At 44.2% G+C, this 12,618-nt stretch overlaps 1 protein-coding gene across 3 annotated transcripts in view; it reads right to left on the bottom strand.

The window, feature by feature from the left end:
- Positions 1-291: 291 nt before the first annotated feature.
- CCN3 (cellular communication network factor 3) overlaps positions 292-12,618 on the bottom strand; it is a 48,664-nt gene continuing 36,337 nt past the window's right edge. For all 3 annotated transcript variants that reach the window (XM_087706746.1, XM_087706745.1, XM_087706744.1), the window contains 3 exons: positions 10,434-10,682; positions 3,116-3,324; positions 292-806 (listed from right to left, as the gene is read on the bottom strand). In XM_087706746.1, the coding sequence (XP_087562872.1) occupies positions 534-806; positions 3,116-3,324; positions 10,434-10,682 (731 nt within the window). In that variant the 3' untranslated portion in view covers positions 292-533. The remainder of the gene's footprint in view (positions 807-3,115; positions 3,325-10,433; positions 10,683-12,618) is intronic.

Here is a 12,618-nt window from a genome sequence, read left to right on the forward strand (position 1 = left end):
CTTGTTTTTTGCTTCTGCACATGCACAGAAGCATTTTTTACTACTGCGCATACGCGCTTAGAGCACATCGAGCATGCAAGCGCACGAAGCATGTCCCTGAGCGAATTGGCAATAATAGAAGCCGGAACCCATCCCTGATTCCTGGCTGTAATAAACATCAAGCAAGAAAGCATACTAGATTACAAGCATCTTGCGTCCATTAAGGTCAAACAATTAGTCCATGGAATGTGACTACAGGGTAATACATGTAGCCAAGAAAGGAGAAACTGCTAAGAAAGAAAAGCTGCACACTTCCCAAGTGACAATATTTTAATGACACAATGTTGTTTGAAGCAAGCACGATTTCAAAAAAAATAATAATAACAAATCTCACAGGAACTGAACTGGTTTATCTAGAAATCAAATGATAGACGGGGTTGGGAATCAAAACATCTGACCCTTCTGCCCCCCCCCCAACACACACACAAAAGAGAAGATACGTGTTACATTAAAGCATCAGGAGGATAATCTGGTGATTTTTTTGAGCGGCTCCTTCAACTGAGCTTCCGCACAAAAGCGTTGCTATTCTGAGGACAGTTCTTGTGACACACACAGCTAATAATGGACATCACCGGATGTTGGATGGTGTTGCCTTGAGGGCAACGGAATTCCACCTGGATTGTTTTTGTCGTGTGTGGCGTGCAGCACCGTCCATCATTGCAGATGCCACAGTAACGGGGTTTATACATCTGGATGCTGGTGCAGTTCTGGTACTCCAGATGGAAAGCAGCGGGAGGTCTTATAGTTCGGAGGCATTTTTTCCCTTTCTACGACAAAACGCAGAACATTAATTAGGTGGACTCTCACATTCAATTTGATGCAACATAGCCGTGATACATTAAAATGGAAGGGGTATCATTTCAATGACTTGTAATTCTTTTTGGATTAGAATGGAAGCCGGACTGTCTGGGCTAGGATGCAAAATAAGAAATGTGTGCAGAAAAGGTTTAGGGAGATTCTTAGTCATCCAGGTCATGGTTGTCTCAAAGCTGCTTTTTCAAAAGACGACTGGACTTTGTTTTGTTCCCTTGAGGAAGAAGATGACGTCTCGCTTCTCATCCAAGAAGCTTCATCAGTTCTGGCTCGATGGGGGAGTGGAGGGGGATGGAAGGATTAGTTCTGTGCAGAAACGTGTTGTATGGAAAACTATATCCTTAGACCAAGTCTGGCATAATAAAAATACCTTTCGCATAAAGAGGTATTGAAAGGCCAGTCATCTAACAGATGAGCACAATTCAAAGCCCACGGATAGTGTCTCCTCAAATGGTGACGAAATGTTTGCAACTAAATTGCCAAGCTCGGATCTCAAACTAACAGCCCAAAGTCTGGCAATTTCAGAATTGCATGGTTATAGTGAAACTGCAGAAAAAAAGTGAGGCTGCTTAAACAGAGGGATAAAATCAAGATCACGTGAAGTGTTAATACCACTTTATAATGCCTTGGTAAGGCCACACTTGGAATACTGCATTCAGTTTCGGTCACCACGATGTAGAAAAGATGTGGAGACTCTAGAAAGAGTGCAGAGAAGAGCAACAAAGATGATTAGGGGACTGAACACTAAAACATATGAAGAACGGTTGCAGGAACTGGGTATGTCTAGTTTGATGAAAAGAAGGACTAGGGGAGACATGATAGCAGTGTTTCAATATCTCAGGGGTTGCCATAAAGAAGAGGGAGTCAAACTATTCTCCAAAGCACCTGAGGGCAGGACCAGAAGCAATGGGTGGAAACTTAATCAAGGAGAGAAGCAGTTTAGAACTAAGGAGAAATTTCCTGACAGAACAGTTAATCAGAGGAACAGCTTGCCTCCAGATGTTGTGAATTTTCCAACACTGGAAGTTTTTAACACGATATTGGATAACCATTTGTCCGAAGTGGTGTGGGGTTTCCTGCCTGAGCATGGGGTTGGACTGTACAGTATATATGAGTTCTGACCAAAGGAATGTCCACATTGAATCAGTTTTGTGAGTAGAACTATAAAATTAATAAATGGCTTGAGAGGTCATAGAACACCTTTTGAGACATTGGCTAGTCTGCAACAGTCCCATTGCTCTGGTTGCACTTGTGTTCAATGTGCACCACCAAAAACCTATGTTGTCGCAATGACAACTCTACTTCAGAAGCCACTTCTGCAGATAAATGCACCCTAAGTGACCTGCTGGATCAGGCTAAGATTCATATCTAGTCCACGGGTCTGCAAACTCGACAACTTGTGGACTTCAACTCCCAGAATTGCTCAGCCAGAATTTCTCGGAGTTGAAGTCCACAAATCTTAAAGTTGCCAAGTTTGGAGACCCCTGATCTAGTCCAGCGTGGCATTTCCCACAGTGGCTCAATCTAAGAGACCCAGGATACTGTTGTGGCCCGCCAGTGGCATGTGGAGCTGGCAGCAGATTCAGACAGTGAGTGGGTTGGGGAGGAACATGGGCTAGTCCTGGATCTGGGGAAGGCTCTGATGAGGAGTGCGTGTGGGAGGCAGAGAGGGGGCCAGAGCTGTATGCCAGCTATCAGCTGCTTTCAGAGTCAGACATCAGTGGGGCAGACGAACAGCTGGAGCCTGTTCCCAGTGTGTGCATGCAGAGAGTTGCTAGACGAAGGGAACAGCTAAAGAACAGGGGTCGACTTGGGAGTAAGGCCAGAGGTGGACGATGAATGGCCTCACCCAGAAGAAATAAAAGAGGAGCGAAAGGTGAGTGGACTTTTCAGGAGACAATTAGTTTGCTTAATTCATTCGTGACTCTCCGAGACTCCTTGCCAAGTTTTGCAGATATTGGCCTGGCAGCTCTCCAAGCCAGATAAGGTCTGTGACTGTAAATCCTCCTTTGGAAGACTTTGCTGAATGAGCAGAATTCACAGTAAATTAATAAAAGGGGTTTTTGTCGGGACAAGGAATTTGCTTCATGTTCTTGGGAAGCCTCGGTCAAAAGAGACACTCACAAACAGGTTGGTAGAAATAACTGAAATAAGGAACTTAATAACCATCTCAACCTTTATCTCCAAGCCAAAGTTCAACATGCTCTTCTCTCCAAAATTAATACAGATTAGTATCATGACTTGAACATACTGTAAGCCATACCTTATCAGGTGGTGGGCTCCTTCCACAGGGGCGCACTTCACATAGCCTCATCTCTTTCACCATCTCACACATTGGGTTCTTGTTGGTGACTCTGGTAGAGGCTCCCATGCCACAGCTGGTGGAACATGCACTCCATTGCGTTGTCTGCTCAATGCAGTTAGAACCGGAGTCAGAACCTTCAGCCCCCAAGGTAGCTTCCTGTCTGAATCCTGAAGGCAAAATTGCGACAATGAACTGCTCAGCTGCCCACAGATTCTCACACAGTCAAAGATTAAGATATTCGCTCCAAACTGGAAAGGATATAATTGGCTATCAGTGCATGGCTCAATCATGTCCGGTGGGCTGCAAAACACTTTATCACCCTGTAATCCCTTTGATTAGGGTGGAGTTGGAGCTGTGAATGGAGCTGAGCATTTACAGGCCGGATGCCCTTCCTGACACCTATGCGGAGTTCACAGCAGATATTTTCTCTTTGCACCCTAATAGAGAAATATCTGTCTCTGCCTAGTATTGAATTCTCAACCATCCAAGTGGAGGCTACTAAAGATGATAACTTTTGCAAAAAAACAAAAAGGCAAATAAATTCAACCATAAGGGCCACACCAGGAAACCTATTATACAGGTCCTGCTGCACATTGATTGCGTTATAGTTTCAATCTATTTCTGTGTCTAATTTAAGTTGCTGTTGCTTGCAAAGTTCTAGGATATTCGACATGCCACCTTCTTCCAACATGGCCCAGTCCTTAACTACGGTTCCACCACAAAACCGCGTTCGACTAAAGCGCGCTCGACGAAACCGCGTAGCTGACGTCATCACAGGGCGACAACAGCGCGGAGACAGAAGCACACTGTAAACGCTAAACCTAAAATTAACCCCTAAACCTAAACCTAACCCCCCTAAACCTAACCCTAAACCTAACCCTAAACCTAACCCTTAACCTAACCCTAAACCTAAACCTAATCCTAACCCTTAACCTAACCCTAACCCTAACCCTAACCCTAACCCTAACCCTTAACCTAACCCTAACCCTAACCCTAACCCTTAACCTAACCCTAAAGCTAACCCTAACCCTAACCCTTACCTTAAGTTGAATCGGCTTGCTTTCAAAGCGCTATTTAAACCGCCCTTCTTTCTCCGCGCTCGCTATTGTCGCCCTGTTGATGACGTCAGCGACGCGGTTTAATCGGGCGCGCTTTAGTCGAGCGCGGTTTTGTTGTGCCACGCTTAACTACTACATACAGATGCTCCTTTACTTATGACAACAGTTGGGAATAGAACTTCCATCACTAAGCAATGTGGTCATTAAGTGCTCACTGCTGTGACATTTTTGCCATGGTCGTTAAGCAAATCACGCAGCAAGCAAACCTAGCTTCCCACATTGATTTTGTCAGGAGCTCCCATGGAAATTTGCAAATGGCGCTCATGTGGCTGCAGGATGCAGCAACTGTCATGACGACATGCCGGTTGCCAGTGCCCAAATTTGAGTGCATGGATGCAGCAACCATTGTAATTGTGAAGACCTGTTGTAAGTCTCTTTTTCAGTGCTATCATAACTTCAAACAGTCGCTAAACAAATGGTCATAAGTGGAGGGCTGCCTTATAATTCACCATCAAAAGACATTAGAAGATGATAAAATAAGAATTTACCACAGAGGAAAAAAACGTACTAGGGAAATAGAAACATTACATTTAAGTTTCCAGCTGTTATGTCATTCCTCTTCTGAGTGTTCATTGATGTAAGGGTTGACAACTAATTTCTCTTTCTCAAGGTATTCATTGTCTTCTTTTTTGTACACTACATTGATTTAATATTTGTTTAGTTTGCTGCCTTGGGTTCCTCTTGATCAAGAGGAAGTCGATAAATATTTCCACTTGAGTAAACTGCAATTTTAAAAAATGATTTTCAAGAAACTATGTATTTTGTAATATAGCAAGGATAACCTTCTCTGCGAGGTCCCAAATCTATACACAAGATGGATTTGTAGTCAATCTAATATAGACACTGAGGTTTGAAGGGGTGCATTTATCTAATGGGCTAAACTTAATTTTATAGAAAGATAGTTCTTGACTTATGACCACAATGAAGCCCAAAATTTTTGTTGCTAAGCGAGACAGTTGCTAGGAGAATTTTGCCTCATTTTATGACACTTTTGACACAGTTGTTAAGTGAATCCTTGCAATTGTTAAGTCAGTAACAAGCTTGTTAAGTGAGTCTGGCTTCCCCATTGACATGACCCCGGGACACAGCAACTGTCACAACCATGAGTCAATTGCTATGTGTCTGAATCTTGACTGTATGACCATGTGGATGCTGCAACAGTCATAAGTGTGAAAGATGGTCATAAGTAACTTTCTTCAGTGTTGTTCACTAAATGGACTGTTGTAAGTCGAGGACTACCTGCATAACTACAAATTTTCATGGCAATTTATAATCAATACCAGCAATTAAAAAAAAATGATCATGTCAAATATATACAGGACAAAATAAGCAGTAATCTAACAAAATAAAAGCAGGAATTAAAATTCATAGCAATATTGTTATTCAGTGTTTTGGGAGAATAAAATGACTTCGTCTTAAGGAAAGCCTTATGTGGTAAGAATGCAACAGCTAGACTGTTCCTGGTATCTGTTTTCTTAGCTAGGAAAATAAATATTTTTAGATTTTAGGGCTATAACTGGACCTTCAAAAACTTGAGCACTTGAGCCAAGGTGGCGCAGTGGTTAAATGTAGCACTGCAGGCTACTTCAGCTGACTGCAGTTCAGCAGTTCGGCTGTTCAAATCTCACTGGCTCAGGGTTGACTCAGCCTTCCATCTTTCCGAGGTGGGTAAAATGAGGAGCCGGATTGTTGTTGGGGGCAATATGCTGACTCTGTAAACCGCTTAGAGAGGGCTGAAAGCCCTATGAAGCGGTATATAAGTCTAACTGCTATTGCTATTGCTATTCTCAGAGTCCCTTCAAAATCAACCACTGAAGTGCAATTTTTTCATGACACAGAAAGATAAAATTTTGGGGAGCAACCACACTGAACGCGACTTTAAAATAATTCTCAATTATATTTCAATCCAATGATTGACCACTACCCCTCCCCCAATTGTTCAACTGTGGCCCAGGGCTTGTTCCCTCCAGGATCCATAAATTCACTATGTTGGTTTACAAGTTTCTCCACCCAATCTTAAAGAATTAAAAGCTTCAAGGCACCAGTTTTCATGTTCCATAAATGTCTTCTGTTCGTTCAATGCAGTTGTCAAAAGATATCCAGGATCCTTAAGATGGCGTTTCTCAGTGGGGAGTCTCTGGAATTCTAAGCTTCTACAAGAGGTTGTGAGAGAAACTTTCTACAATCATAATCCGTGAGAGATTATGACTTGGAAAAAAAAGACTTTGTAAACTTTGCAGGCCAAAACGGTGGGAATTTTTATGCATGATGACTCAGTTGCCAGCCTGCTGTTTTGCTGTTGCTGTAAACATTGTCAAACATGGATTGTGCAGGCTTTAAGAAAATCATTTGGTGGAGTTTGTATGCAATTCCTCCCCCCCAAATTTTTTTTTTATGCAGGGGTTCATTGGTGGTCACAGTAATTGAAAATACCACACAGGATATTCACGGTATAAAATTAGTGAAATCTCCCTCTCTATGAATTGCATACATAAGGACAGGACATAATATCTCCCTTCCTTGAGAGCTTAATGGAAGGTGGACAGTATATATATATATATATAATACTAGCTGGATACCCATGCTCCAGAGATGAAACTATGTTATCAGGCTTGATAAATTGACACATACAGCTTGAAAATTAATGTGTAGTTACATCGGCCTCTCCTCTCCCCTTCTCTTCCTCAGGCTGGCCCCATTGATCCCCTCCTATCCTCTTCTCTCCCTCAGGCTTGCCCCACAAAGGCCTCTCCTATCTTATCTCCTTCTCTCCCTTAGTCTAACTCCTTAGCATCACAGCATTTTTCAGGTGGGGAGAGGGAGTAGAATGTCTCATCTGCCAGCCCACAGGCCGGATGAGTCATGTGCTGGCCATGCCCACATGGCAGTTGGAACAGAGTTCCTTTCAGGTGGGGAGGGGGAGTAGAATGTCTAACTCTTTAGCCTCAGAGTGTGTTAATAATAATATAAGAAATACTAATGATCTGATGGTCATTTAAAAAAAAATCTTTCTTAGTGAGCACCTAGAAGTCCTGCATGTTATATGGAGGTAATTATTAGCCATGAACTGTCCTGTGTTAAATATGGGTAGTTCTTGACTTACAACAATTCATTTAGTGACCATTCGATAGGGTTGATAACACTGAAAAGTGACTTACAATCATTTTTCGCACTTACGACCTTTGCAGCATGGTCACATGATATACATTCGGATGCTTAACAACTTGACTCACATTTATGACGATAGCCGTGCGACCTTCTGGCAAGCAAAATCAACAAGGAAACCAGATTTAACAACCCTGTTACTAATTCAACAAGTGCAGTGCTTCACTTAACAAACGGGGTGAGCAAAGTCATAAAGTGGGGGCAAAACTCAACAATTTTTTCACACAGCAACACAAATGTTGGGCTCAATTGTGGTTGTAAACTGAGGACCGCTTGTATTTGTCGCTCAGGGTGGAAATGAGGAGTCCTTGGTGCTCTCTGAGCCAAGTTCAGAGAACACCAAGGAACTTTCACTTATTTTCTGTTTCTGGCCTTTGGCTCTTATAAAGTTGGAATGTATATCCATGTATGCCATATCTGGCTGTTTTATATCGATAGCCATAAAGCAATTTCATTAAGTGCCTATTTTTTTAGGTGTCTTTTGAGTCAGTCTTGACTTCTTGTGATTGACTGAACGTACCCTTGTAGCTTCCTTAGGGAGATTTCCCTAAATAGGGACGCAGTGCCTCATTGGCTAGGATGCTGAGCTTGTCGATCAGAAAGGTCGGCGGTTCGAATCCCTAGTGCCACATAATGGAGTGAGCTCCCGTTACTTGTCCCAGCTTCTGCCAACTTAGCAGTTCAAAAGCATGTAAAAATGCAAGTAGAAAAATAGGGACCACCTTTGGTGGGAAGGTAACAGCGTTCCGTGCACCTTTGGCATTTAGTCATGCCAGGCACATGACCACGAAGACGTCTTCGGACAGCGCTGGCTCTTTAGCTTTGAAATGGAGCTGAGCACCGCCCCCTAGAGTCGGGAACGACTAGCACATATGTGCAAGGGGAATGTTTACCTTTACCCCTGTAGTTTCCTTAGGGAGATTTCAGAAGTAGTTTGCCATTCCCTTTTTTCAAGGGCTCAGAGGGAGGACTGGCTCAAAATCATCCAGATGATTTCAGCCTTAAGGGGACATAGTCTCCCAGTTTTGAGCCTAGTGTCCTAACCACTACCTCAAACTGGCTCTAATGCCGGTTGCTTATTATAGGACATTGGGTGGAGAAGAAGGCTTTTAACTTAAGGCTTTCCCACAATTTGTTGTTAGTTGCGAAGTCGTGTCCGATTCATTGCGACCCCATGGACAACGTTCCTCCAGGCCTTCCTGTCCTCTACCATCCTCTGGAGTCCATTTAAGATCACGCCGACTGCTTCGGTGACTCCATCCAGCCACCTCCTTCTCTGTCATCCTGTTCTTCTTTTGCCTTCAATCTTTCCCAGCATTAAGAACTTCTCCAGTGAGTCCTTCCTTCCCACAACACTAGAGGTTTTCTAACAGTATCACACTGATTTCACATGAGCCTTATGCTATAAGATTTAAACTGGACATTTTATGAGTGGCAGAATCTGGTGGCAGGGAACCAAAAATGAATCGCCGTCTTGGATGACTAATTCTGCATGGCTTTTAAGCATTATATTTAACCTCAGGGCCATCTTAAGAACTGAACATTTGATTTAAGGTTGTTTTGCCACACTGAGAAGGAAGCCAACATAAGCAAGATTTCTCCTGTCCCCCATACCATGGATAGTGCTTTTTCCAATACAGTCCAGAGAGACACAACCATTTTAAAGCTGAAGACCTTACTTGGTCCTTGAATAATGTGCCAAGAAGTCTATTCTAAAAGAGAATTTAAGACCAGGACAAAGAAATGTGAATCACCAGAAGAAGAAGACAAAACACTTAACGTTATTGAGTATTAAACACAAGTTTAACTTAAACAATCAATTAACTTAAATACAGATAGTCCTTGACTTGTGACCACAACTGACACCAAAATTCCTATTGCTCAGAGACAGTTAAGTGAGCTTTGTCTTATTTTATGACCTTTCTTGCCAGAGTTTTAAAGTGAATCAGTGCAGATGTTAAATTAGCACAGGTAGTCCTCGACGTACGACCAGAATTGAGCCCAACATTTCTGTTGCTAAGTATGGCCTTCCCAAGGCATTATAAAGTGATGTTAAGCACTTCACATGGTCTTGATTCTATCCCTCTGTTGATGCAGCCTAGAACTGTGTTGGCTTTTCTGGCAGCCGCTGCACACTGCTGGCTCCTATTTGAATGGTTGTCCACTAGGACTCCAAGATCCCTTTCACAGTTACTACTATTGAGCAAGGTACCACCCATACCAGCGATGGTGAACCTTTTTTGGCTCACATGCCATAAGTGGGGGAGCACGGGGGGGGGGGGTCGTGTGCAGGCGTGCTGCACCCATAATGCAATGCGCGACCCCCAGTGCGCATGCACGCACTAAAGGTGCTTCCCCCATTTTTTGCATGCTTTTTTCGCCCTCCCCAGGCTCCAGAGGCTTTATAGGAGCCTGGGGAGGGCAAAAACAGCCCCCCCCAGAAGCCCTCTGGAGGCTTCAGGTACCTTCAGGAAGCTTCCCTGAAGCCTCCGGAGCAGTCAAAATGACCCTCCGAGCAAACTGGAAGTCTGTCCCTGAAGTTCCGGTTTGCCCGTAGGGCCGGTTTTTTTGTGCTCCGGAGGCTTCAGAGAAGCTCATGAAGCCTCTGGAGGGCCTCTCGGGTGGGGGGGAGACCCTTTTCGCCCTCCCCAGGCTCCTATAAAGCCACTGGAGCCTGGGATGGGTGAAAAATGGCTTTAAAAAGGGGTGAACTCAGCTGGCCAGCACGCACATGTGTGCTGGAGAACTGACAGGGCAGCGCCTTGCGTGCCCTGACAAATGGCTCCGCGTGCCAGCTGTGGCACGCGTGCCATAGCTTTGCCATCACTGACCTATACTGTACCTGCACATTTTGTTTTTCTTAGAAACGTATGTTCCTATCTGCCATAAATTCCCTCTCTAAGACTGGCATTGATAACTGGTCTTGAAGAGTCACAAGAGCACAGTAGATACTTCCAGAGAAGCAAAGACACAACTATAAAGCCTTTACACACCTTCCATTGCAAAGCCTGCGGTGTCCTCTGTGTTAGGATCACATGACCACTGTTCACAGCATTCCTTGGGAACTTCAACTTTCCTCGGGAAGGGGCATTCGGGGCCAGGAAGCAACAAATCAACATTGCAGAGGGGCACACAGCTGATCTGCCCATCCCTGCAGGTACAGTGGTATTTACAGTTGGGCTGGAAGGCCTCTCCACTTCGATAAATAATCCCATCAAAAACACAGTTGTCGCCTTCAAGGTCTGAAGCAGAAGAAAAGTAAATCAATCAAGCTGCGTGTGAATCTAGCTTGTTGGAATCCTCAGGTCATAACCCTACCAAGAGAAGGGAAGAAAACCAGTATGAAAAAGATCTTAAATCTAGCAAAAAGATCAAGCCACCTTCAAGCTGAACTCCTGGTGATTTCATGCACATCCATGCAGCATCCTTGGTACCACTGTGGCCATTGCCTTCTTGGTTTATGGAGATTCTTAGTCATCCAGGTCATGGTTGTCCCAAAGGCGCTTATTCAAGAGACAACTGGACTTTCGGGGGGGGGGGGATGTTGAAGACTTTTCGCTTCTCATCTGAGAAGCTTCTTCAGCTGTGACTGAAGAATTTCCCCACCATCCTGGTACACCAGTTGCGTCCCTACCTGAACCGGGAGGCCCTCACAACAGTCACTCGTGCCCTTGTGACCTCTAGACTGGATTACTGCAACGTGCTCTACATGGGGCAGCCCTTGAAGAGCATTCGGAGACTTCAGCTTGTCCAGAATGCAGCCGCGCGAGCGATCGTGGGTGCACCTCGGTTCACCCACGTAACACCTATCCTCCGCGAGCTGCACTGGCTGCCTATTGGTCTTCGGATACGCTTCAAGGCGCTAGTCGTCACTTATAAAGCCCTTCATGGTATTGGACCTGGGTACTTGAGAGACCGCCTGCTGCCAATTACCTCCAATAGACCGATCAGATCCCACTGATTAGGCCTCCTCCGAATTCCATCCGCCGGCCAATGCCGACTGGCGACTACCCGGAGGAGAGCCTTCTCTGTGGCTGCTCCGACCCTCTGGAACGAGCTCCCCGTGGGGATTCGAACCCTCACCACCCTCCAGGCCTTCCGCAAAGCCCTTAAAACCTGGCTGTTCCAACAGGTCTGGGGCTAAAGAGTTTTTGCCCCCCTTCTCGAATGGTATGGTTGTTGTGTGTTTTTAAATTTTGTACTGTTATGTCTTGTCTTTTTATTCCCCTGTCTGTACCCCCTTCCCTGATTGAATTGTGAGCCGCCCTGAGTCCCCTTCGGGGAAAAGGGTGGCATATAAATGTAATAAATCCAATCCAATCCAATTCTTGGATGATAAGAGAAACATCTTCAAAGAAAAACCAGAAAGTCCAGTTGCCTCTTGAAAAAGCACCTTTGGGATGGCTCCTTGATTTTTATTTGGATTTCTCAATCTTCCCCAGAATTCACAGACATCCAAAGAGTAACCAGACCTTACCCTACATAACTACTCTGCCCAGGCAAGCCTTTTTAAGTGGTATTTTTTAAAAAAATTAGAGATAGATCAGGAGCCCCCAGCCTTTATTAGGCAAAAGAACTGCACTAGCAACCACCCACCAAAACATAGATCAACCCAAGATAAAATAATGGCTAAATTTGACTACTGAATTAACAGATTTATAGCCAAACAAAATGTGGTTTAATTTAATTTCAAATATAGTTTCCCCCCCTTCTGTTACAATAAAAATTACAATGGGTAGGGGGCACACAACTGAGAATTTCAGTTCAGGCCAGAAGTTGCAAACCGTCTATCCTTCTTACAAATCTTTCAAGCAGCAATAGCTGCTATGGCAGCATTTCTCACCTTGGCAACTCTCAGGTGCCTGGACTTCAATTCCCAGGATTCTTAATGCTGACTGGGGAATTCTGGGAGTTGGAGTCCAAACTTCTTAAAGCTGCCAAGATTGAGAAACACTGAGGAAGAACAGGGCACATTTTGTCTTTAAGGCATGGGGATCAGCGGTAACATAACCATAAGGAATGGGGATCATGGGAAACTCCAGAGTGTTTCCTTGGGAAATCTTGTGGATCTCAGTCAGACTTCTCTTCTCCCAAACTGGGTCCTTTCCTTCTATTTCCGTTCCATTCCATTTCTCTATTTCCATTTCCATTTCTAATTTCCATTTCTTCCAATTATTT

This window comes from Thamnophis sirtalis, unplaced genomic scaffold (assembly GCF_051295495.1).
Source record: "Thamnophis sirtalis isolate CommonGarterSnake01/CBP01778 unplaced genomic scaffold, rThaSir2_p1.2 scaffold_2, whole genome shotgun sequence".
Lineage (NCBI taxonomy): Eukaryota > Metazoa > Chordata > Lepidosauria > Squamata > Natricidae > Thamnophis > Thamnophis sirtalis.